Source organism: Heliangelus exortis, chromosome 1 (genome assembly GCF_036169615.1).
Source record: "Heliangelus exortis chromosome 1, bHelExo1.hap1, whole genome shotgun sequence".
Lineage (NCBI taxonomy): Eukaryota > Metazoa > Chordata > Aves > Apodiformes > Trochilidae > Heliangelus > Heliangelus exortis.
The window spans coordinates 173342365-173369950 of NC_092422.1; the positions used below are offsets into that span (position 1 = coordinate 173342365).

Sequence of the window (27586 nt, forward strand, 5' to 3'; positions counted from 1 at the left end):
CCTACAAGCAGACAGCTCAAACACGCCAGCAGATGCTGAGCGATCGGCTGCGGAGCCTCCAGCGGCGACAGCCCCGACTATTAAGCACCAGCAGCACTTGGCACCTCTCAGGGGTTGACACGACGTCGTTTTATTACTCCTTACATGCACCCACCAACCCCGAGCACAAAATCAAACCGCAAATTCGTATCGAGAGGAGAAACAGAAGGTGCACACAGCCGAGGTGCAGGGGAACGGGGGGGGGACAAGCCGGGCTGCCTCCCCTCGCCCCCAGGCACTCCTCACATCCACCTCTTGAGCAGCGGGGTCTCCCGCACGGTGGGCTCCGGCGGGAGGTGGGAGCTACCTCCCCATGGGCCTGGGGCAGGGGGTGCGGCTGTGGAACCGCTCCCCGTGAAGAGCAGGGCCCTGCCCGGGCCAGCGGGGGAGGCGGCAGGGACCGCCGTGCCGTACCAGTGCGATGCCCCCAGAGCTGTGGAAACCTTCGGGGGCGACCATGAGCCCGTCCCGCCACCCCCCGCCCGCAGGAGCGGCTGTTTCCCAGGGCACGCCCGCCCGGAGCCCGGACCTCGGGCTCTAAGAGCGGCGGCTGCGGCTCCGCCCGCGCCGCAACCCGAGCAGCGGCCGCTGCCCCGGCTCTGCCAGGCCCGGCTGCCGCGGGGCCCAGCCCCCTCGCCCTGCCCTTACACCGGGCGTGGGGAACAGGCGCTTCTTTCTCCCTGTTAGACGGCGTTGAGCGCCCCACTGCCGGCCAGCCCACAGCAGGGCAGCCCGCAGCCCATGGCATCTTCATTTTCCCCTTCCGTCTCTCTTGCGTGTTTGTCTTACAACTTTTCTTCACAAGCGTAGCATTACCTCTCCTCATCTCCTCCTGATCTTAAACTGGTTCTTTACCTTGTAGGTCTCTACCCTGTCTCCCCAGGGCAAGGAGAACTTCACCTGGAGACCCCAAGAAGTCCACTGAAGAACCCTTCGGCTCTTCAACTCCCCATTTGCTCTTCCCACAGCTGTTAAATGACAGCTGCCTTCCCCACAAAATAGAACCAGAGGACATCATCAGAACAGCTCCAGTAAGCCAATTTTATCAGCCACATCTCACCCATAACAAATGCAGTCAGGCTTCAACCACAGAAGACAGCAGCTGTCTTTGAACTCCAAGCCATTCCAAGAAAGTTGTCCACTCCAAGAAAGTTGTGTTGTCCTTTCACACGAGCACTATTCCAGCATCGGCTCACACAGAGTGCCCAGAGGCACTGGCATTGCTTGCCCATAAATAAGAGCTTCCAGGTGAAGCAGCCTGATTTCACTTCCCCATAGCTGACTATTGCCAAACAAGCAAATTCAGAACCAAGAAATTTTGCAACTTTTTACTTAGCATCACCTATATAGAGCAAATACAGGACAGCAGATATTCCAAGCAATGAACCATCACTAACAAGATGGAGATGCCTCAGTTCAAAGGCAGCTCTTGGACAGATGCAACAAATACAAACTCTGAAGGCTGATAGGTAACTTAGATCTGTTTTTCTGAAACCCCCCTCAGTGTTAACATGATCTCCTTTAATAAAAGCTGCTAGTACAGTTGCTAGCAGTAATGTTCTCCCCTTCCTCTCTAGAAGAGCCATTTACCAAGTTGGCATCCCAGCTTTATTGCTGTCCAGACTCCTCCTCTGAGTACTACACTGTTCTGGCCTTACATGAATTCACCTTAGACAAATTATCTCTATTAATAGTCACTCTCTCATGATACAGAATAACAGACCAGATGAGGTCAGATGGGGCCCTGGGAGACCTCCTCCAGTCCAATGTCCTGCTCAGAGAAGGATCAGCCAGCAGATTGCTCAGAGCTGTCCAGTTTTGGGTACTTCCTAGGACAGAGACACTACAACCTCTCTGGGCAGCCTGCCCCAGTGTCTGACCTGGCATAATTTTTTTTTCCTTATGTTTAAATGGAATTTCCTGCATTTCAGGCACACTGCCTCTTGGCTAGTCCCTGGGTACCACCAAGAAGAGCCCGGATCACTAACCCCAAGGCATTTCTACACAAAGTGCCCCAGAGCCTTCTGTCCTCCATGCTGAATAATCTCACCTCTCAGCCTCTTTGTACAGCTCCTGTGCTCCAAGGCCCTCAGCATTTTCACATCTCTTTACTGCACTCACTCCACTATGTCCATGTCCCTCTTGCACTGGGGAGCTCAGGCCCAGACCCAGCACTCCATCAGTAGCCTCTCCAAAGTTGAGGAGAGAAAGATCACAGCTTCAACCTGGAGGCAATGTGGTTGCTGCTCCTGGTGCAGTCCTGGAGAGAGTGTCAGCCTCCCTTGCTGCAAGAGAGACTGGACTTAGAAAGCTCTGTGCCTTCAAAAAGTTTTATGCAGACTCAGTTTCTCATCTGCTCAAGAAATCATGCAATATGCAATAAAGATCACTGCAGAGCAGAAAGGAACACTGAGAGCCCAGTTCTTTGAATATGTACCTTAAAAAACTGAGCTGAGGTTTTTTCAATACAATAGGGAAAATAATGTAGTTAAACCTGTATGTCTACATTCAGATAAAACCTATTTTCAAAAAAGCCAAAGGCATAGAAGATTCATATGAGAAGAATAATATTAAAGCTATTAGGGATACTAATTACATTATTCATTTAAAGCAAGTAATACCCCATTTCATCCCTCACTGCTTATAATTTCTGGACTGTAAAATACAGAGCTCTGTTACCCAGAAATTCTTCTTTCTAGAACAGGGAAATACAAATTTCCAAACATGGATATCCCCTGTGCCTCCAAAAGAAGGAAAAGATAAAAGTTGTCTTTAAAAGCAGAAACCAGCAATTATACCTGCTAGACTTTGAAGGTCTGTGCAGAAAGATCATCTGTGAGATAAATACTGAAACAGATTACAAGAAGTGGGCAACTAACATAGACAAGCTATGGATCCCTTTGTCACCCTTTCCTGACATAAGGTAAAACTGATTTAATATTTTTTTTCCAAAAGCTGAGGCTTTTTCAAGGCTGAAGGCTCAAACTCTTCCACCATGTAAGGCTCAAAGCAACATTTGTAGTACTTCACTAATAACACAGAAGCTGTATTTGGGAAAGATGACCTGTAACTTCTGCAGATCTGCTGGAGAGAGAAAGGAAATGCAAACACCTACTCATGAGCAAGATACAGCTTTGGGGAACACCCGAAGGGGTCCAGAGATGGCAAGATGGAAGAAAAACTGCACAGCTCAAGCTGAAATTTTGCCCCCAACAAGGCAGTTGGTAAAGAAGAAAGACCAAACACAGGACTTAAGTCCATCCAGAATGTAATAAAAAGCTCTTTCCCAACTCAAGAACACAAGTACCCAGAATTACTGTCTACTATGTGCAATCTGCTATTTGCTACACAACAGGAATAACTGGTGAGGTCTTACGACAGGCCAGGTATTCCAAAAGAAAATTTAAAGAGTGGGACAAATTCCAAAGCACAGGAAGAGAGACACAACACACACAACCTGCAGTTTATCTTAGAGAGGAAAAATTGAAAATAAAAATTCTTTAGGTTTGTTCAGATCTGCACAGGATCACCCAAAGCCCTAATTTTACATAACAGTTTAAGGTTTCAGAAAAGGCCATTGCGTGAATATTCATCTGTACCAAGATGAGAAGTTAGGTATCCAATGGTATTGAAAGTAGGAACCTCCTTCATCTTGAAGCAACACAGGATTTTGCCCCATATCCAATCCACTCAGTCCTCCCACATCTCAATTTGCACTATAAGAGAACAATACCTCAAGGGCTGTGCAGCTTACCTGCTTAATGCATGCAAAGCTCTTTAGCATTCTCCTCCAATCCCCTCATAGATGTGCAAATTGTTGTATTCTTACTGTTCTGGGATAATAACTTCAATTTGATGACTTACAGAAGGAGGCCTCTCAGCAGGGATTTTCATTTGAAGGCTCCCTCACCAGGTGCTGGTAGGGGTGAGAATTTTGACAGTGGAGCTCAGTGTTGAAGATGTTGAAGGAATCTCTTTCTTTGCCTCCTGCCCTATCACAACCACACTGTGATACCTTCTCAAACAGAGAATTTCAAAGAGGCACTGGAACAACATGAAAGTGAATAAAGGACCTTGAAATTCATTGTTTAAGCTTGAGTTTAGAATTTGAGAGTAATTTAAAAAAAAAAAAAACATTTTAACCTACTATATTGTAAGAAAAAGTCTATTTTATCTGGATCATGACATACTTTATGTTCACACAAGTGTGTGAACAACACAATTCATGACAAGTCAGTTAAATGGGCAGCTCAAAATGGCTATTCTAAAACCCTTGTTTCTCCTGTGTGGTTTATGCCACTTTCAACATTATTCCAGTAGTGCACCATGCTAAGGATGCTGCTGGCAGAAAGCCTGTTTAATGCAGATCTGTTCACATGTGTTTGCAATTGTGATTATAAGCACCTGAAATAACTGATCCATATGGTTACTTAAACTTAACAGGACCAGCTTCTCCCAAATGTGTTTTGGAAGTCAGCTCCAAGTGTTCAGACTTTTGACTCATTTCTGCAAAGAGAATTTTATTTTAACTCTCAAACCAGAAAACATCTATTTGCTAGTATCATGCATTATTTTTCCCATTATTTTACTCCTACTTGACACTGATAGCATCCTTCACATTGTTATATCTATAATTTAAATACCAATAAAACTACTTTCTGGAGTAGATTTCTGATTCAACTGTAGTACCTTCAATGTTAGCTTTAAAAGGCTACTGTACAGATGTATATTTTGAATTTGTGGAAAAAACCAATTTTAATTTCCAGTTATTGTCTCAAATGACAAGATCTACTACTGGTAAGAAATGCATCTCTTCAAATGGAAGCTATTTTCCTTTGAAGTGGCTTTGCTAATGTAAATTCTTGCCAAAGTGGAGAAGGAAAGGAATAGTGAGGTTAAGAAACAAAATCTTTTCAAGGGCAGTATCACAGAAATCTTACTAGTGCTTGAAATAATTCCACTTAACTAAGGTAAATGCTGGAAACGTAGTATGAACAAAATGCCCATCCACTCCCCCTCCTTCAGAAAAACTAAAATAAAAACCAAAACAAACCTAAAAAAAAAAACCAAAAAACAAACACCCAAATGCTCACCCAACCAAAGAACCCTGAAGATATGTCAAAGCTGTAGTAATATTTGTGAGCTATTTCATCACTGAGGACTTGAACTGTGTTTTGAGCTGATGAGAGAGGAGTGATGCATATATATATATAGGGTTCCACATGTATAATAACCAGTTAAAAATGAGATGATGAGAGGAGTGATGCATATATATATATAGGGTTCCACATGTATAATAACCAGTTAAAAATGCACTTTACAGGTTTTAGCATTTCCATAGATTCTTTTTTTTTGTGATATGCATCCTGTTGGTTCAAGATTAAGATAATTTGAAGAAACATTTCTATACTTTGCTGGCTCAAGTCAGTACACTGGTAGTGTGTGTACCTCTCCAGTTCTGCTTGTAGGTGCGGAATACAGGTTATCCCCTGTGACACTAGATTGGTAACAGAATGTTAAAAAAACAAAACCAAACCAATAGAACAACTTATATTGTGTTTGCCTCTGGCTTCATCACTGTGTAGATGTTCCTTGCATTGAAAGAGAAACCTAGAAGGAAAGGAGGTAAAATAATTCCATTAAAAGGGAAACAGACTAACACCCAACCGAGTCTGCTAAAACAAAAATGAGAGAATAACTGTGACAGCAACTGGAGTACCACTCAGGTTTTTATATTTTTCTTGACTAGTCTCTGAAGGGAACATCAAAAGATTAAAACTCCACAAATCATCTCTGAAAACAGAGGTTGGTTGCTAAAGCATCACACATCCTTTTTTTTTTTTTTTTTAGATTCCTTCTGTTTTATTTTTACTGCATTAAGTCCCTTCAAAAGCAGTCAGCATTTCTACAGATGCATATTGAAGTCTACAAAAACATAACTGATTTGAATCAACTTATACCAATTCCCTTTTTTCCAACTGAAAAACATACTGATCTTTTATTGCAGAATTACAATTTTAAGTGGAGAAAATAGTAAGAAAAAAATCACTCTATTGTAGTGAAAGATCAGCCCCCCAAAAACATGCTGTTATGCCTTCTAAGTTCTTTGCATTCTTATAGCAAAGGACTGCTATAACCCTTTTAATAGCTAGGATTAAACTCTAAACAGAAGTACATATCCCTGAGGAAAGAGATTTCAGGCATAATTTGAATATCATAGTTAATGAAATTACTTTGCAGGCAATGTGTAACAATATCTCCACAATCTTCTGTTTGTGACAATAAAAAACCTTGCCTCATTGGCAAGTTTTTCATATGATGTGATTTGTGTGAAAAACTTCAAGTGAAAAGATCTTTATCACCATAACATTACCTGAGATACTTAAAATACTCTAAACCCTCCCAATCCCAAACACACCTGCATCAATACTTTTCAATACTAACATGTGATAGAATCAGAATGACTTGTTTTCATACACCTCTGAACAACAGCTAAAGATAAAAATTAAACTAGTAATTAGTAAGAAATAATTACAGCTCTATGTCAAAAAAGAAAAGAAGCCTTGACAAGGTTTTAGATCTACAGTCTATATAAAAAATAATTTTCAAAATAAAACCCTAAAGCACATTTTAGTAGCAGTTTTAATTTGCAATAACTTTATTTCTAGATCAAAGTACTTATTGCATGCAAATACTACATATTTGATGAAAACTACACACATTTTCCCATTACTTCAGCTCTGCTGCATATAATGAACAGAAGCATTATGTGACCAAGTTTTCGGAAAGTATTCATAACATTGAACTTCAAGTCAGGTTTTCTTTACCACTAACTTAGTTATAAAGAAATAAAAAACAAATCCAAGCAATGTTACAGTTCCCATTTTTACTAATCGTTTTTCCAAGGTGGGGGCTTTCTCTGGAAGTCTCACTCGGGTAGGGTCATACTTCTCTTCATGCTGAGGCAGATGTTAAGTTCATGTAAAAAGTGCAACAAAGGAAAAAAATATTAGTGTGAGAGCTTCAAGTATGTGATTAAGTACCCACTCCTAAGATTCTGCATGCATATAGGATTGATATTATTTCTTTCTCACTGTCTGTGCCCTACTTAAATTAAGTAACATGCAAAATTTTATCTTATCTGATACTTTATCATTCTGTAGTATGTATTAGAAAAACAATCTTTAAAAACTTAATTCCTCTGGAGTAAAATACACTGCTACAGCAATCTAACAGCAAAAACCCTGAACTCTAATAACCAAATATTTTAACCAGAACTTCGCTAATTAATCTCTAAAATAACTAATCATTAAAACATCAAGTTAAATATGTAATAGTTTGGACTTCCTTGAAACTAAAAGGAAAGCACTTTACAAATGTTCAAATTCACCTTGAAGCTGAATGGAACCTTCTCATGAAGTGCAGCAGAGTTTCTGATTCTCTACCTTAGTTTATAAAACTTGGAATGCCACCTCGTTTACTTGCAAATATTATATGCTATAGACATAATGTACTACTGGCAAAGACTTGTGACAACTAAGCTTAGTAGACAGTACTGAAGATTTTAAGGGAATTGATACAAACTGTTGAAGAGGTTTAACCATTTTGCTTAAATTGGAACCTTTCATCTCTATTCAAAGAATGCCCTACCATAAATTGGCATAAAAACATTCTGGATTAAAATTTTCACCACTGAAATTAATAAAATGCTACTATATTTTAAGAGAACTGAAATTGCATTTTTTAAATAATTAGAAGGGTAATGTTTAACATCTCTGTTTAACACTGGCTGCGGAGCCACCGTGCCTCATCTTGACAGCTATAAAACCTTAATATAGATGAGAGCAAAGCCAAGTGGCAACTAAGTCAGATCTCTCCCTATCCCTTATACACGAGGCAAATATATACATAGAACTGATTTCTGCATATGCAAAACAAGTAACAAATATAGCTAAAAAGTTCATTGCCATAACCTCCATCTAATTCTTAAATATATTTCATGTTAAGTGATTTATTGGGAGAAGGCTGTTATAATACATTAAATTTACTTAAAGCTACAGGAAATTGCATTAGTAGCATTATACTCAAGGTCTGAGTTCCACATGGCTTTGTTCAGCAACAGATTCCTTTCTGACACTGATGCTCCATTTACTCTATCCCAGCAGCCATTCCTTTTACTAGCCTATTACTTAAAATGACCCCATCTGACAAGAGCATGTCATTGTGTTGGTTTGAGAATGACTGATGTGGTGCTAACATCTGGCCTTGACCTCTCCCACCCTCTTCTTTTGTCACTCTGCAGTTATCTAGATGCCTCTCATTCAATCCATAAAACTTTAGTATCTTCCTTGTGAATCAATTATTTCAAACAAAAGATTAAGAAAAGTATGTATTCAGAGTGGCCTTCATGCCACAGTGGTTGCCCAAGAGCACAGAGATACCTTCTACTAAATTATTTCCTGTGGTAGAAAGAAAAAGTTTGGCTGTGTCTTCCTCTGGAGACTGTCCATACTGTCTCATGTGTCTATGAAAATGTGGAAGAGGGAGAGGTAGATGCAATGTCCAAGCTACAGCTAAAGAACTTGTGCCAGAGCAAGATGCAAAGCATTTCACTAATGGATGTCACATTTCAGGTTGCAGACAGTGTTTAACAGCCTCACCTGAGCATACCCACCTTCTCTATCAGGTCCTTCAGTCTGGCAACTTCCATGCCTAGATTTTCAACGCTGCAACCCAAGTCTTTACAGACTTCAATAAAACTTTCAGTCGGTGCCCACTGCAGTACCAGCTGTTAATAGTATACAGTTATTTGCCAAAATTACTGTGGATTGCAATTTAATATTCTTTAGTTAACATGTCATAAAACACAATGTCAGAAGAAGTCTGTAACTGTGTTTGTGCTGGGTTTTCATTGTATGATTTACACACAACATGATCTACCACTAACAGCCTTTCTGGGAACCTTTTGTCACTTAACTCCCCTATCAGCAGAAACATGAAGAAACAGATCTATCTTCTTTAATTGGGTAGCTTCACTCTTTGAAATACATTATTTTTAAAAAGTGTCCTTCAGAGAGAGAACATTGGACAGCTCTATATAACTACACAATAAGCTAGACAGATGAAGAGTATTCATATTTTTCATTTTACAAAGAATAATATACTCTAAAGCAATTTTTCTTTCTTTGGCTTAATACCTTGTGAGAATTTTCATGGAAATGCTTATTCACAATCTGCAGAGGAACAGTCAGCCTATTACACTCTTTATTCAACTTCCAAAGAAACTTGAGGAACTCATCTCCACTACAAAAATAGAACAATATTCTGTTATTTGTGTAAAGACTAACTTTTAATTAAATATTTTTATTTTAATTTAAATATTATCTATGCATTTCCAACAGTGCTTAGTGAATGGATTAGACATGCATTTACATTACATAAAGGAAAAAAAAAAAAAAAAAAGGAAAAGAAAAGTGTCATCTTAGCAAAGGGCAACTAAATACTACATTTAACATCCTATAAGTTTCCCCCTCTTCCTTCTTTTTGGAAACAAAATCTTTAAATTATCTGGCATATTCATCTAGTAAGACACACTTGAAAGCTTAAAAAGCATCACCCCAAAGCTGTTCAGAAACACTTTACTAATCCTCACTTCTGTTCCTAACTCTCATCAACCCTGTATTATCAATGACCACATTTCATTACCTACTGTATATCAATGATTTTGTAACACACTGTGCACTACTGCAAAACTGTTTTCCTGTGCGTATGTGCATAAAGATCACAGTCTTGCAATGCCAGAAAATTTTTAGTCAAATTTTATACTGACTTAACATTATTCCAACCTTGCATCTTACATTTTTGAGGGAGATGTGGGGGAAAAAACACAAATGGTTTGTACTTCGGAGCTGGGACTGAAATTAGTGTCACTTAGTCTCCAGCACAGTGGAAGAAAGAATAAATTTTCTTAAAAGGAGGTAATGTCAGATATACTAGGCTTGCAGAAATGTATATCAACATCCAGAGGCTGAGTACTATTGGATTATTCTAAGTGGTCCAATATAAGCAGGAAGATAACTCTGAAAATTAGTTCAGTGTTGTCAAAGAACAGGGAAAAGAACAGAAAAAATTTACAGTCTAATGTCAACGCTGAGTTTCTAGAGCTTCCATATGACACCAGAGTTAATTTATTTTATTGTAGTAAGCCTCAGAGAGTGCTAGTAACAAGTCATAGTTCTGGCTAGAAAGTTGTTTCCATTGACCAGGAAGAGGAAAGAGGTGCAAGGAAGACGACCATCCACTTGTTTTCACAGAGTGAGCTCTCAAACCCTGAAACTCAAGAGAAGTACCTGTACCTCCAATAGAAAAGTTTCCAGTAGCTATAGGCCATTCAGTTGAGTAATAAGCAGGACTAAAACAAGAGACAACTGAAAGCTCCTATTGGAGGACTTAGTACTCTATTTACAGAAGGATCTGAATAAATTAATTCAGACTTCAACATCCCTCTTTTCCCTAGGCAGTCTACTACTAAACCTAAATGCAACATACTCAAGATCACCCTACTTGCTGCTGTTTCTGATGGCAAAAAGTTACATATGAAATTTGCCAGACAGCTAAACTATACATGCCAGTGTGGTGCAAGTATCTAAACAGAGACTAAATTTAGCCCAGAGTGTGTTTCTCCAACTTTGACACAAGATTGTTAACGAGCAAAGTTTCCACCACTGCTCGGCACATATGTGATGTGCTACGCTACTGAACTACTAGAACTTTAACACTTAAACCAGAAACATATAGAAGCATCAGTAGGGATGTTGGAGGTTAAAAATCATGCCTGTTCATGTTTTTTATGAAGATGGGGAAGTAAGAAATGTTATTGGCTTGTTTTATAAAACATTGTTAATGTATTTCCAAACTATGTAACTGCATTGAATATTTAAGGGAAAAAACCCCAAACACTAAACAAAATTAATCACATCTGGAGATAGTCTGACAGTTTCTCTCCCATTACTACAGTCAAACCATACTCATGAAAATTTCCTTCTACTTTGAAAGATAACATTCTAGTTAGCTAGGGTGGGTTACGGCACCTTCTGTGTTTTGTCACAAAGGAAATTATTTTTAGGAATTCTGGAAAGATTCTCAGCAAAAATATGTCACGGGCATGCAGTGGGGAGGGAAAAAAAAAGGAAATGAAAAACATACTTCTTCATTACAGCAATAATAGTTCTTAAAACATTTTTCTTATGATTTTATCTGTTGCAGTGACATGTTCTTACATTTGCAAATGGAAATAACCTTTTTCAAAAAATAATCACTTTTAAAAAGCATTAATGGCTGTCAAAACACCAGTGGCTAAACAGTGCTAGACACTCTGAGTTTATAATCAATCAGTTCAACATTTTCTACTATGTTAGTTTTTCTATGACTCAATGACTGATTTTCCTTCTCACAGAATGACTTTGAACAAGTGGGAAGTAAAAACTTTATATAATAGCATGTAAACATAGCCTATGATTTTGGTCTCAAGGTCAGATTCCTAGAATACATGTCAAGCCATTTTCTAGAAAACTATGCAGTGCTTGCTGTGACTGAAATGTTGTCATATTTTGTGATTCAATCTTCAATCAATCAATCAATCAATCATTTTCTAGTTTTCAGAGCTATATATGATCTAAAACCTCGTGTCACCAGTGTGTGAGACGGTACCGACACCATGTGGCTCTTTTATTGTATTTTGCCATATATGCAGTGAACTGTTAACTTTTCATATTTCTCCACTTATTTCCTCTGTTCTAATTTTTGAACTTTCTGCTTGAATGTTTATACTAAACACTACTGCATAGCAATCTGAAGATAGCATACTTTTCCAGCAGAAAAATGTATGAAGCATAAAGCGGTCGAAGACCTCTTGAACTGCAGCACATTGTCCCTTACTGAAAGGTCAACGTTGTTTTCTAAAGGAGTGTGGCTTGGACAGCAAGACATCCAGATGCCAGACTTACTACCTCAGCTCAGCAGCAAAGCCTCTGTTTTAACAGGAACAGCTCAGATGCTGTCTGAGTATTTATAGTGTATCAATATTATACTGGTTTGTACCCTCTCGTGTGCTGGTGCTTCAGTTCTTCAGTCTTACAGCACATGTACCAGTTTGCACCTGGATTCTCTGCTGGAAAGTACACAGGTACTTGTTCAGATGGAGAAATCTCAGATTAAAAGCAGCATCAAGGTCTTGTGTTAGGACAAACACCCTGCTCTCCCAGCCCATCTCAGTCTTTCTAAAGCTTTCCTAAATGCCTTGCATGTCCTCCCACATCCCACAGCTCAAGCTTGGCATAATGCTGCAAAACATAACTCAAGCAGGCTCCAAAGACTCTTTTGCAAAACACAGTAATGGATACAGACACAGACAGGGTACCAGCATCAGGAGCAACCAGTGTATCTATGATGCTGCTACAGTACAAGGAAGGAGCACTGTCTCCAAATCAGCCTTCTCTAAGTTAAACAAATACAGTTCAACTGACTAAAACCTTTGAAAGGTGAGCCACAATTTTCTGCCCAAATCCATTTCTAACACTTTTGCAAATTAAAGAATCAAACTAATCCTATTTTCAGGAGCAAGTCTTCTTCAGTTCTAGAAAGTAAAAAGAGGAAAGATACAAGCACAGAACATCAATTCAAGGGTAGGTCTCTCTTCTGGAAAAAGGCTCTCTATACAACAAAACAGAGAAGAGATGTAAGAAATCTTAAGATACCTTTGCACTTACTATACCCTTCATTCTTCTTTTTGTGGTGGATGTGGGAAGTGCTATATCAGTGCTGAGGGGATAATAAGGCTGCTGGGGGATGTTCCTCTCAGCTCAGGCCTTGCATTCAGAGGACTGCACAAGACATGGTCTTATTGGGAGTATGAGAGGTATTGCATAGCTGATGCTTAAGAATATAAGAAAGAACTAATAAAGAGGAAAATATCAAGTTGGAATGGAAGTTTGAAGGAGTAAAGCTGTCCTAAAATCCAGTTTCCTTATAGACCTATATAAACTATGACAAGGAAAATATCTTAAGGATTTTAATTTGTAATATTAAAAAATAGAGCTATTTGAGAAAACAGTTTAAACAGCTTCCTCTGGAAGAGAAAAGCAAGGAAAAAAAATCCTCAATTTATACCCAAGTCACATTTATAATTTAAGATAGACATGTGCAAGTAATTAAATTATCACTTGAAAATTAAAGCCCTCTGCAGAAACTATATGCATCTCGCTCTCCCACATATTTTTCTATTGTACATTGCAATCAAACAAATTTTACTGGAAGACTAGCAGAGCCTGCTTAATCTACAGACACAAAGGAGAATTATAGAGAGCACATCATATGGAGTTTTGTAAGGCTCCATGATACTCTTGAAGTATGCAGAAGAAAGGAAGGCAAGGCCCCATTTCCACAGAGAAATAAAATCTGCTCACTAAAGCTTCTCAGAGAAATTAAAGAATTAGTAAATACTAGAGCCCAAGAAAGCAGTTTCAGAGTTTATGATATGAACACAAGGTAGGGAAAACCCTGCACAGCAAGACCATGAAAATCTGAAGTACAAAGAAATAATTCACCACTCAAAAGGATGGCCAAAGTAATGATGTATAATGGCAACATAACCCACAAACAGATGCCTACAACAGGAGTCTATACTTCCAACTTTCTTTGTATAAAACACAGCTATGACCTGCCCTTGTAATCTAATAACTGGTGTACTCAAATGAATGTTATGCATGGGTTAAGGCATGAGAGAATTTTACCTCTGAGCTACTAAAACCAATCCAGTCACCTTAAATAGTTCATATTTCACTTCCATTTCCTTAGATACACGGTTAATACCTCAATTCCATCTTCACCACTTCAGGGAGGTCTCCAATTCTTATTTCTTCCACTTGTAGCTCACTAATAGCATCTAGGAGTTTCTGTTGATCTCCAGGATTTGTAATACCAATCTAAATTATAAAAATAATTCCAAATATTATTTTAATGCTTATCAAAAATAACTGTATTGTACCATTTATTGTGTGAGCTTCTATTAGTAAGAGTCAAAAGCAGTTGCTTCTAAGTTATTGCAACCAACTACTCTGCACCTAACTGCCAAAGGCAAAATAAAACACCACACAAATCATTCAATGATGCAAAACAAAATTACAAGAGCAGATGAAGAGCCAACCTGAAATTACACAGGATACTCAGAAAATCTGTTTAAAGTTTATTAAAAAAAAGTAATCCTTTTTTTTTTTTACGTATCCTTTTGTTGGTAGGATGTTATGCTCAGTTGTTTTAGAATCATCTGAGTTATCTCTTACTGCAAAACAACCAATCATCATGATGAGGATACAGCATTAACTCAGAAAGAAGGAATGGAAACTATCAAAATAGCATCAAATGGAGAATTTCACAGAAAGAGGAAATATTTTTAGAAAGGCTTTTACAAGCCTATGGAGAGAAACAGTTAGAGAAACTGGTATAAGAGGTGATACCTCTTTCTAAACCCTTATTTTCTTATAGAATCTCATGTAAAATAGCATGTCTACAAAGAAATGTAGTTGGTTCATATTACCTCCAAAATTTCACATTATCAGAAACAAATACATATAGAAAATGACATGTGTTAAAAAGACATTAATCTGGATGTTTCTACCATGAAATAGCCCATAAAAGCAGTTTTTTATGTATCTGAAGGCATCATACTTAAACTCAGAATACAGTTTACACAGTCAGAATTCAGGTTCAGCTCAAGCCTAAGTACTATGCAACATCACTTTATGCAGTCCCTAGGCTCAAACCAGTTCACCCTCTATACTCTTGGCTAATGCTACAAACAACAACAGAGAACTGAATAGTCAAAGCTTTTTGGTCTTTTTTGTTTGTTTGGTTTGGTTTGGTTTGTGTCTTTTTCTGAAGAAAAGCACAGATTTCTTCAGAAGATATATACTACGTAATTTAGATTCTCCATGTGGTTCCTGGGACAGAAAACATTGTCATCTGCGTTATCCACCCACCATCTCAGATTAAAACTTAATTAATTTTTCAAACTTAGGTTTAGTTTTATTTTTCTTTATTTAAGTGTTCTGAAAGAATAGTCCATTTGTTAGAAAGTGCTTATTCTGGGGCATTTTTCAGTACTTTTCCACCTGACATGTGCGGCACAGGACTTTTGATGTTAGCAACCCTAAGGATGCTTCTCCACACAAGTGAAAAACTGTGTAATTCCAGCTCCAAGTATGACTTTGTTCCTCACTCTCCAGCTGAGCACCTGGACTCAGCAGGAGTTGACCACTCTGTATTTGAGACCACAAGGATCCCACAGCCTCCAAAGCGAGAACACGCGGGGCTCTCACTGATGTTCCAGAGACGTGAAGGTCCCTGCTGCAGCCTCAGAAATCTATTAGATGCTACTGTTTGCAGTCTCCCACATTTCTGTGATTATTGCAGAAAGAATTCTGAATGAATAAACTGAAAACACACATCAGATCAAAATACCAGGATGCCTCACTTTCTATAATGGTGCCAAGCAGCAATTCCTGGGAAGATGAAGTACCTAAAGAAATGATCACTCTGTGTGTGACTAAATTCTGACACCCAGTGCTCATCATGGCTCCATAAAACAGTCCTCAAGAACTAGATAGCATGTAAAAATCCCCCAAAAGGTTGTGAGTTTAACTACAGGTGTCAAGAACTTTTGAGATCCCAATGTGTTGTCATGGGTACCTGTACAAATTGTACTCAAGTCTCTTAGGTAAATATCACTAGCAACCTTAATAGAGAGAAAGATCTAGTTTTCCTAGAAATAGGTTGCCTTACTTTTGTCAAACTGGAAGTTTGCTCAATTTATTAGTACTTGGGTTTGCCTTATGAAGCCCTATCTGGTATGAGCTCAAGTTTTCTTAAACTTACAAACCATTACAGCAGTCTTTTAATGATACAGAAATAAGCTGATCTATGCTTATAACTGACAAATAAAATCAGCACTTCCAAGGACAGAATGGCAATAATTATTGAATATTAAAACTTTCTTGCTTAAAAAGCAGGAACTATTGCAAAGATGAGGTTTGCTTTCAACTCCAGCTTCTCATCACTGGAACAAGGAAATCAGGGTATACCTTAACTGCCCAGCAAGTATCAGGAAGATGATGTAAATAAAACCCAACTTAATCCTTCTGTAAATGGATCAGTGACTGAGCACCATTACATCTTAAAGTTATGGTTTAGGAGGTAAAACATGCAGTAATTGTAGATAAAGCCTCTACCACCACAATAATTCACAATGCAGAGATACTGTGTGCAGAACATGGGGACCAGAAGTAGATAGATCCATCCAAGCTACTTCCCAAAGCAGACACTTCTCCCTTTCTAGGCTATCCCTGCTAAGCACACAGGTTACTCAGAACATGACTATTCATACATTGATGAATGCCTGGAACAAGCACAGTGCAGGAAGCCCATTTCCATATGAACAAGCAAGTTTTTATGTTGGTGTTGGTTCAATGGCACTCTCTCGTCCAAATAGTGCAAATAATATTGTGGAGTGACCCTAATGTTTAAGAATGTACAAGTATTGTTGTAGAACTAGCTTGTATCTATAAAAGGACTATGCACAGTCTAGATTTTGATGTTAGGCATATCAACTCTAAAAACATCTATTTTATTTTTTACTTAAATAAATAAATAAAATTTAAAATCCCCAAAACAAAAGCCCAACCCCTGAAAATGTATACCCCAAACACATGTTTCAGTATCAACACGACTTTCCTGTCACCTTTTAGACAGAAAGTAAAGAAGACGTGAATAACAGGCTGCTTCTACACAAGAAAGGTGACATATTTTTTAGATGAAACCAGCAAAATTTTGCAATTAGCTCTCACATCCTTGCCATCTTGCCCAAGCAGTCACTATTTTTAATAACCTGAAAATTTTCTATCAAATATTAAATGATTCTTTGCAGGGAGAGGGAGCAGAGGAAGGAGAGCCCTGGAACCCACAAAGAGAACTCTCTAATGATGAAGCTAAACTCCTGGGATACATTTTAAATTTTGATGTGTTAATTTTCCATTGTGTCTTCTCAAATCCAGCACAGGATGCCAATTTCTCTTATTCTAAACTAATAAACACATAAGAAAGTAATCTTTGCAGTCCCAAATGCATACAGAAGTGAAGTGACTTCTGTCTTTACCTTGTGAGACAAATACTCAAAGAAAAAAAGACAAAAAAGATCCAAGTGTTATAAGCACAGAAGCAGACAAAAACCTGAAAATGTTGAATAGACACATCCCAGTATATTGAACAGACTTGTTTCAGTATGGAACAGTTTATAAGCTTAAGGAATGCAAGGATTTCAGCTTGAAAGAGTAATTGTTTAGGCTCTGTTGTAGAATACAGATAAAGATATTTACAGAGAAAATATCTTTCCGATATTGTTTGATGGAGCAAGGCATATCATGTTAGTGACAGGATTTCTCCCTAGTTCTCTGGATACAAAGCAGCTTGGCTCAGAGGCATCCATCAGAGGTCATCATTAATCTTTGTAGTAATAAGATCCAGGCGCTTTAAAAGAGCTGGCTGTTAGCTGAAGATCTGCCATCACACAGAAAACTTTCAACTCTGGAGTTACGAGGAAACAGATTAGATTTGTTCTATCAGCAGTGTGGGGAGAAACTGTTAGTAGAGATCTAAAACTAGCCTGCACCAAGAATTTAGGATAACTTATGAAGTGTTAATAAACCCAGAGTGTTATGTCATTTTTTAAATTCTCAGTCAAAGACTCACTAATTGATTTACATTCATACACAAATCATGATTTATTTCTCAGGAACTGCTGCTCTGCTTTTGCAGAGCTAAGAGGCAAACTGTTCCTATAAATATTATCTTCACTTGCAAGAAGAGCTGATCCAGGTATTTATTTCAGATTGTCCAAAAAAGCCCTCTTCATAGTAATGAGGAGCCTCTAAGACATTAGAGCACTGAAGCACAAGTTATCAGAATGAGTGAAATTATACCTCTTCAGTGATGGCCTAGCCATTCAAGTCCACAGTTTTCTCCCATTCCCCAAATGTCCCCTGGATAAAGCAAGCAATGATTACAGCATCAAACTAGGCAATCAGTCTGAACATTTACTCAGTCAGATTTGCAGTTTAATGCAATCACAAGGAAGACAGCAGCTCAAACAGTGATGAGCAGCAAGTCAATAAAATCTCCTTTAAGAGAAAAATTCCTATTGAAGAGGGCTCTAGGATTCATTTAAATCCCACAATGTGATGCTGTCAAAGGGGCATGATCTTGAGGCTTCAGAAATGCAGTAACACCAGAACACACCAACATGCTTTACAATATTAACATCTAAGTGACCTCTTAAACATCTCTTCATTGACAAAGCTCCCTATGCATGCACCCTCTGAGATCACAAAACTCTGAGCTTCATCAAAACACAAACTCTACAAGAGAAAACTTGTGCAAAACATCCTTGTGACACCAACTCTGAAGGATTATTAAACATCTGTGTGCAAACATTGCTTCCAGCTGCTAGAACACATGCCTCCTTGGTATCGGAGTAGGAGGGGGAAAAGCTGACACTGAGGTCATGGTTAGCATCAGTAGCAGGGAGCAGGCTTTTAGCAGCTCTTTTAATGAGGCATCTTTGGTATCCCAGACCAGGTACAGGGTACTCAAAAGAATCCATGGCCTTAAGTATTTACCAGCAAAATACCAACCTTCTTAGTGGCAGTAAAGTGTAAGAAACCAAACTTGTCCTCCCTCTTTTGTTTTTTGGTAAGGTTTTACACATCTGTGAAGGTTATGTGGGATATGACATTCCACAATGTAAGAGAGCTCTCTTTTTCCAACTGAAACTACCACCTCACAAATGAGAATCACATTTAAAGCAGTTGTTTCAGATTATTTACTGCTAATCCTAGCTAGCACTTATTTCCTTTCAAGGACAACCAATTGCAATACTAAAACCAGTAACAACTAAAATTTAAACCAGAACTATTTCTTGCTCACCCTAACCCCCAAACCACCGCAGGAAAGAAATATTAGGAACTTCTACATCATATTTATATCTAGGCAGAAAAGTTTTAAGAAGTCAACTCACAAGAATTCAAGGCTTATCTGTGAGATTACACACTTTAGAAAGGGTCTGGCTATATCCCCCAGTTAAAATTCAAGAAGTTGCATAAGATTCTGAGACTATATATAATTTTAAAAAGAATTCTTAAAAGAAGAAATATTTATAAAGAAAAAATAATACATTAAAAACAGTTAAGAATTTTTTTAGGATAAAACTAAATTAAGTTAGAAAGCAGTAAACTGACCTCTATTAACTCATCTCTTTGCATGATCAGAAGTTGTCTTAACGTAGTATTTCTTTCCTGTATAAAACAAATGAGTTTTCTGCCATCAAAAAAATTAAGAACAAAACACCGTTTTCACTTGATTTTTTCAATGACTTTGAAAACTTCAATTACTTCAGTTTTCAGAAACAAAGACAGTTACACAACACCATTACCAAAGTAATGAGATTTCTTTAGTTTAAAACTAATACATTGTGACCAGTGCACATAATTACAATTGAGCAATTCAATCCAGTCCATTACAGTTTAACTTGCTTAACATATTTTGTATAAATTTGTTTAATGAATTAATATTAGTTAGTTTAGGAAATTTAGTTGAATTAAGATGCAAACTTTTTTTAATATTGTAAGGTGCATTTTGTTTTCATGGACTGCTTTATGGATAGCAGATAAACCACAAACTTACCTTCAATAATCCCATTATGTGTTCTAGACCAATACCATGTAAAAACACTTCCATGTCATCAAAAGTTGAATTGGAACTGCAAATATAATCAATGAGATTCAAGTTGATTACAGTGGTAATTAGAAAAGGTTATCTGGAACAAAATACAGAAAAGCTTGCCAGAGAAAGCACTGGGGAGCAACCTAAAGCTGTACATGTTTACTGATGACAGTAGTATCTCATAAGCACCACAGGGCATAATTTAATCTATCAACATTTTATAAATGGCTTTTCTGTGTAGTAAATTGAATTGAGCCTAAAAGGGAATTATTTTCATAAGTAAATGTCATCTTAAGTAGCAGATTTTTCCAACTCAACTTAAGTTGAGTTGCAAATGCCTGAAAACTTTTAAAGTGGAGTGTAGTTAAGGAAGATAATTTCATAGGCTTATCAAGCAACATTCATATAGATTAGATTCAGTTCTCAACTATTACCCTTCCTGTTCCCTATAAACAAAAAAGGGTTATCAAGGAAACAGGAATGTCTATAATTAAAGATAGTGGAAATTAGTCTGATAAGAAATTTGTTGTCAGAAGACTACTGTTATAAAGGCAGAATGAGGAAGCAGTTATAATCTACTGTAGGTTCAGAATTTAACATATATAAACAAAAGTAAAATATAAATTTTGATTCCCCACCCTACCAAAAGATATAATGATTTCAGAGGAAAAAAATATCTAAACAGCTTTCAACAATTCTATGAATAACTGTAATGAACAGAATTAAAACAAAACATATGAAATGCAGAAAGAAGTACTGTAATAGCTACAGTGAAATACTTTGCCAAAACCCTGGTAAGAGAGAAAGCTTGCTCCATCTTATTGTAGGCCCTGAAGTCAAGGTTTGCTCCCTTTTAACACTGAAGATTTAAAGATCTTCTATTAAAATTTGTAAAACAAAACCTAAAAAAACAAAACAAGAAAACACTGCTGTCCCCCTCAAAAAAAACCCAACCACAAACCCAAAAAACCAGCCAAAAAAAGAAACCAACTAAAATGCAAACTCAAACAAAGCTCTCTGAAAACTATTCTGAACACATAATATTTTAAGTTTGCACACTCAGAATCATGCATTCCAGGATTTCTGGTATTTAAGTATACTTATCCCTTTATGAGGATAGCCACCTTAAATCACATAGGGAGGAGTTCATGCAACTTCCACATTGTAACAAGTCAGTAACTTCTGTGAAAACTTCTTCAGTCAGCAGGCGAAAATTTTATAAAGAGTTTAAAATCATTTTAATAGAGTTTAAAGCCACCATCCCTACCATGATGTGGAGAATTGTGTGTTATCCTGTGCACAGTTTCTCACCCCTTAGCAAACAGACAGCAACCACTAGCCTTTAAAGATACACCCAGACATTGTTTGTACAGCTAATGCCCTTCAACTGGCAAGAGAGAGCATGAATGCCAAAGTGTTACTCAGGCACTCAAAGTACCCAGTTAGCAAAGGTTTTAGGAGTCCTTGGGCAAGTCAAGACTTTTGGTTCTGCAAAGAGAGGACATTTTTTCTCAGGATCAAAGAAAGGGCTATTCAGCATGCAGGCATTAACTCAAAAGGCCCTGGACCAGGAAAGGACTTAATCCAGGAATTGAAGAAAGCGAATTCCTGACAGGTATTTCCATTTCCTTGTATAGTCCAGGGCTCTGGACTCTTTCTCATTAAGATGGCAGACAGCAACCACTGAAGCTACGTTCATGACCTAAGGATGACAAAGGGATATCAACAGCAAGGATGTTAATTTCTGCTCATTGAGCCTGCATGGTGAGACACAACTGACACCCAGTACCAGATAAAGCTTTAGGAGCAACGGAGAAAATAGGGACTTGAAAAGACAACTGGCAATGCCTGTGATGAAAATTACACAGGAAAATGGCAAAAAGGAGATATAAAGTCCAGGAACTATGACAAAGGAAACACAGGTATCAAAGAACCTCTAGATTATCACTAGATTTGAAAAAAGCAACTCACAGGGGGGTGGGTATGTGTGTGTGTGGAAATGGATAAGCTACATTTTTAAGAAGAGGCAGAATCTGCTCTATTCCCAGGGTTGTTTCCTGAAACCAAGAGTCCTCCTAATTACCAGAAATGCTCAAATATTTAAAACATCAGAACTAGCTATTATTAATAGAAAAATTCGTGAGCTTGATAGAAATGTCTATGTATGTTTATATATCAGTTGCTCATCTGATGCAGAGAAAACCAGCAGAGGTCAGAAAAAGACCACTGAAACATTGTGAAACTCTGCAAGCTCAAGAATTGCCTAAGATAGAATGACATTTGCAGAGCTAGACATCTGGCTGTCACAAACTATTACGTGTCTTCGTTTAAAATCTTATCAAGATTGCTCTAGCACTGGTAGAATGTCCCCTTGCCATGGTCAGGTTTGAACAGACCCTAAATCCATCTGGATAACTGTTACACTGTGTTAGTTTTTTTCCTTATACCAGAAGAAGTCTGGAAAACTTCCTGAATAACTTAAACTTACTAAAATAGAGAGAAGGAGATTATATCTAACACTGAAGTGTTCAAGTAAAGACAGAGTATGAGTCTTTGTGAAGCATATTAGAGGGCCAATTTATTTCAAAGAACATCATGTTTATGACAAGTACAGAGGTACTCAGAAGATGATGCCCAAGGAACAAACAAATCTCCTGGGAGAACTGGTTCAGAGATAGGGAGATGTACCCATAACAATGGGAATCTATGAATACTACGATGCAACAACAAAGAGGACAGCATAGATGACTGATTTTACCATGCAAAGCCTTTACCCCTCTGCTGCAAGAAGTACCTCTAAGATGACTGTGGTTGAAGCGCCAGAAAATAAACATCTGAATATACATCAGAAAATAAACACTCATCTAGCAACAAAATCTTCTGAGACTTTATCTGAACTGAGGTACTTTGTCTTAGACTTGGACTAACTCAGTGTGAACTGCTACCTAGTGAACTGCCATCAACAAAATGACACAAAAATTTCCAATTCAGAGTGACCTGCCTCAGCAGGGACATAAAAGAAAAAGTGTTCTGACCAACCAGAACACACTATGGTAACTGGAAGTTGATGCAGCTCAAGATCAAGGAGGCAGGTAAATGTTTTGTTGAGGACTTCTTAGCCAATGGGTACTGGGACATACCAGAGATCTCTGAAGTTGCTGAAGCAGGGGTGGATTTAAGTCACAGGATGGCTTCAGGGTTTGGGACATCCTATACAAAATGTTCTAGAATTTAACTGGTGTTCCTATTTAATTTTGAACTTCGTGTATATGCAGAAAATAAAAAAAGGGCATAGCTCTTCCTGTTGGTAACATCACATGAAGACAACCACACTACAAGGATTATTCAACAGGGGAACATACTAACAGAGCTGAAATGAACTGAAGTGACATTGGACCCTGGCTCTACTATACTTTAGACTAAGTACAAAGAAAGAAAGATCTAAAAATTGGTCTTTGTTTATAATACAAAGGAACTCTGCACTCTTGAAGAATTAATAGCACATTAACATACTGACGGCAGACTCTTGGTAGTGCTCCAAACAATACACAATATATATCAGTACAACTTAACCACTGATATGAACAAATGCAATCTCTTAGGAGTTTATAAGTTAAAATTACACTATGACTGTATTTACCCAGCTATGTGGTCAGGGACAGCTGTCAGAAATTGGTAGATAGCCTCTTGCTTCATTGCTTCCTGACATCTCCTTTCCAAGTGATTTGCAGCTAAAGAGAGTAAACTATAAATCTGGAAGAGTCAAAATGAATTAAGTATTATTCAAACTCAAAATGCATAAAGAAATACACAGGAGTAAGACTACAAAGAGTTCTGTCCTAAATTGTTACTTAGAGGAAACATGAACCACCCAACACTACTTCTTTTCTAAAGCATATAACTACAGTGAGGAGTTCAGACTAAGCCCATGGAGTTTGTCAAGAGCATTTCAGAATAAACCAAATTCCAGCACAATAATGAACTGACACAGAGCAAAACAATATATATGAAGTCTAAAAATGTTAGCATCTGTCACTTCAGAGGCAGCAATGCACCAAAATACTAACTTTTATGCTTTGTAGACAGAAGTTGTACATGCTCAAGAGAATAAGTAGTCTGAAGAGCATAAGCCATCTGACTATTTTAATGCCTCCATTTCCAGTGCATATATGGACTCAACATTCAGCAATTTACAACTGATAATTTAATTTAACTGTAACTGAGAGATAGGGAATCTTTCAACTGGTTAAAGAAACAAGTCTTCTGCAAGACATCTCTATGCATCAGTGATAAATTCCCAGAAACTGAACTTCCCCTGAGTTACTAGTAAACAGTAAAACAAGTAAACAGTAAACAAGTATAACCTCCATAACCCTGAAGTAATGGTGAAACCACTTTCCAGAAATTCAGGTGTGTAGACAGTTTCACATACATAAACATATATGAGTATATAAGGCTCATCTCCAGCCTTCTTTCTGGGTGTGGGAGGCAAAGTGAGAAGCAGAGAAGGCATTGATGCTACACAAGCACTGCTCAGCTATTGCTAAAATACCAGTGCCATTACCAATGCTGTTTTGGTCACAAACCTAAAACACAACACCATACAAGATGTTAGGGAGAAAAATTACTTCATCCTAGCCAAACCCAGTACAGTATGTAAGAAAAATATCTCTACTTCCAGGTAGTTTCTGAAGACACAGTCTATGTGACAACTCACAGGACTTTCAAGAGCCTGAAAAGCAGACCTCCAAGCTGGAAGAAGCTCATGACCACTAAATATCTCAATGCCATCTGCAAAACTTTGCAGTAACTGTGTGAAAATTAGTGCTTCACAGGTCAAGAGGTAAGACCTACCTCTCAAGTGTATTCTCTCCATGTCAGAAAAAGTCACGTTATAAGATTATATGACCATAGCCTGCTAAACAAGTCGTTCATCAAAGGCAAAAAGCATTTGTAGCCCGTTTCAGTAACTTGAGCTAACAGATCCCTGAGCCTTAGACACTGATCTTGCTAGCCTACACTGACAGCTTTGTGCATAGTTATCATTTTTGCTCCTGCCTAGCCCTGAAGTCTGTCAGGAAGAAAATAAAGAGAGAAAAAAAGAAATAGAAGCTGTAAAGTGAATTATAATTCACATACATTTCTGAACAGCCACTGCAAAAAGCCACATAACTGATAAGAGCAACTCAAAGTAAATATGCAGAAATCTGCATGATTGATCTACTGTGCAACACTTGGTAACATCAGTAAACAGATATTTTTTTTTAAGGAGAATACATGTTGACTTAATCTGATCTCTCTTATATTGGCAATTTGTGGCTGCTCTTCCAGTGATGTAATAACCAATTTATAGTATTTATACCTTCTTCCCTACCAAGAATGAATTTTGAAGATGGCCATTACCAACTCCCTTCCTTTTTAGCTTTAGTCTTCTCACCTTCAAATTCAACCATAACCTATACACTGCAAATTAGTTTGATATCCACATTCTCTCACGCATTTTGGCAATCAGGAAAAGCACAACACATTATTTTTCTACTTATATCAACATCAATAACAAAAACAGTCCCTCGCTCTCTATTCTGAATCTGAAACGAATGATTCTGGAAAAAAAAAGTTCCCAAAACATCATACAATTTAAAGACTTGTGAAAAGCTGGGATAAAACAGAAAATGGACTATCTAGCAGATGAAAGTAACACAAGACAATTAGACAATTAATGAACAGATTTGAGGCAAAACACAGAATCTGCATTTCCAACTAAAACAAAATTAAATACCTCTGAATGTCTGTTGATTTTTGCTAGGTCTGCTGCAGTTTTTTCATCCCTAGTCTGTAGATTTTTATCAGCTCCCAATTCAAGCAACTTCAAAATCACATTTTTATGTCCTTGCTGTGCCGCCCACATTAATGCCTGTAAAGAACAACCTTGTTTTACAGAATTTACACATGGAACAAAAAAGAACACAGGTTCAATCAATAATGTAATCATCACAAGTTCTTCCATGTCAGAATCTGGAGACAGATAAGTATTGCAAAACAACTTCAAGCTGTGCTGAAGTAGAAAAATGTAGCAAGGAGTGTTTCTGAGGAAGCTGTACTTAGAAACAGATTTCTAAGTTCCTGCTTTTAAGAATTTTTATCATTAATTTCAAAACATAGATAGAAGTCACTTACTGTATATCCATTTTCATCTTGGGCATTTATGTGTGATCCATGAGCAACAAGAAGAGAAACAACCTGAGGATAGCCTTTTCTAGCTGCATACATCAGTGGAGTCATTTGTTTCCTGAAGAAAAAGGGATGAAAACCATTATTTCAAGATATCAAAATCCAACTGTATTCTCTAGTCAAGAAACTCCATTCTATAAAGATTCTCTGTTCTACAGGAGAATTAAACAAAGGGTGAAAGTTCCAAGACACCATACTCACACTTCAGCACAAGGGTTAGCTTCAGAGGACGTACAGATTTATTAGTACTCATTTATTTCCAGTTAGCAATTTTTAATTATTTTAAGAGTTGGCATTTATTTCAAGATTAAAATTAAGTCAATAAGTCAATTGTTGTTCTTCACAAGAAGGAAACTTGTAGGAAATTAGACAACTCTCTCCCAGGAGATTAGAACATACACTTATAATACTTCTAGGAGAAAAAGTTGAAAAAGAATGTATTAATTTGTCACCTTCAAATTCATGTAGTGCATTAAAACACAAATAACCTTAACACGTACCATCTATTAAACACAGGAGTTTGCTGACTAATGCATTTCTGTTTTGGTTCTGAACTACACAAAACCAATTTTTAAAGACCATCCTCTCCTGCTGCTACCACAGAACCAGCAGAAGGCCTCTCATTTAGCACATTGAGGGCTTAATGAAAAGGGAATAGGCATACCTGCAGATGACAGTTTTCACCTTACTAAAAAGGGAGAATATCAGCAAATCACCATTTTTTTCCCCCATCAGTTTAAAAAATGAAGTTCTCCAGCCACTTCTTAATTCAAAAATTATTTTTAGAAGGCACAGCTTAAGTGATTAATTCTATATACAGTTTCATTCAAATCCAATGCTCTGAAAATAAATACCCAGTTTTGTGGAGGGCAAGCTGTAAACCACAGCTGAGTCTTTAAGATGAATAATATTAAGAACAACTATTGTAAATACCTGCAAAACCCCCTCTGGTAAAAACAACCTAAGCAAAAGAATCACAGGTCACACAATTCATGCCAGTGTGCACAGGTGCAGTGCAATAGTGCAAGGGGCACACCTGTTATCAACAATCACACCTGGCTCACACCAAGAGAAGTCTTTAGAGGATTACATACAAATACCATACTGAAAATCTTAACTTTTCAAATACTAAAACTGAGAATCAATACTTCTGTCCCTAAATACATTTTTTATGTCCCCAGAAGTGTATGTGTTTATGATTTTTCTCTACATATTTTACTATCTCTTACAACTGGTGAAGGAGAGTACTTACAGACATCACCTTTCCCATTAATCTGTTTCTTTTTTATATAGCTCAGACCCTTGATGACAACAGAATATTGATCGTCTGCTTCTATTAAGATTCTTGAAGCTATTTTGAATTGCTCTGAATACTTCTGAAAGAAAAAAAGTACCACCAAAAAGCCCAACACTCATTCTTTGGTGAAGTAAGACTGCAAAAAAAAAAAAAAAAAAAAAAAAAAAAAAAAAAAGCAGCCTTGGATGGCCA

At 37.7% G+C, this 27586-nt stretch overlaps 1 protein-coding gene across 1 annotated transcript in view; it reads right to left on the minus strand.

The window, feature by feature from the left end:
• Positions 1 to 6667: 6667 nt before the first annotated feature.
• The window catches only part of ASZ1 (ankyrin repeat, SAM and basic leucine zipper domain containing 1), a 38900-nt gene continuing 17981 nt past the window's right edge, over positions 6668 to 27586 (minus strand). The window contains exons 5-13 of the mRNA XM_071733706.1: positions 26044 to 26155; positions 25646 to 25780; positions 23507 to 23619; positions 19828 to 19903; positions 19383 to 19439; positions 13909 to 14021; positions 9237 to 9342; positions 8714 to 8827; positions 6668 to 6998 (exon numbers count right to left, since the gene is read on the minus strand). Of these exons, the coding sequence (XP_071589807.1) occupies positions 6852 to 6998; positions 8714 to 8827; positions 9237 to 9342; positions 13909 to 14021; positions 19383 to 19439; positions 19828 to 19903; positions 23507 to 23619; positions 25646 to 25780; positions 26044 to 26155 (973 nt within the window). The 3' untranslated portion in view covers positions 6668 to 6851. The remainder of the gene's footprint in view (positions 6999 to 8713; positions 8828 to 9236; positions 9343 to 13908; positions 14022 to 19382; positions 19440 to 19827; positions 19904 to 23506; positions 23620 to 25645; positions 25781 to 26043; positions 26156 to 27586) is intronic.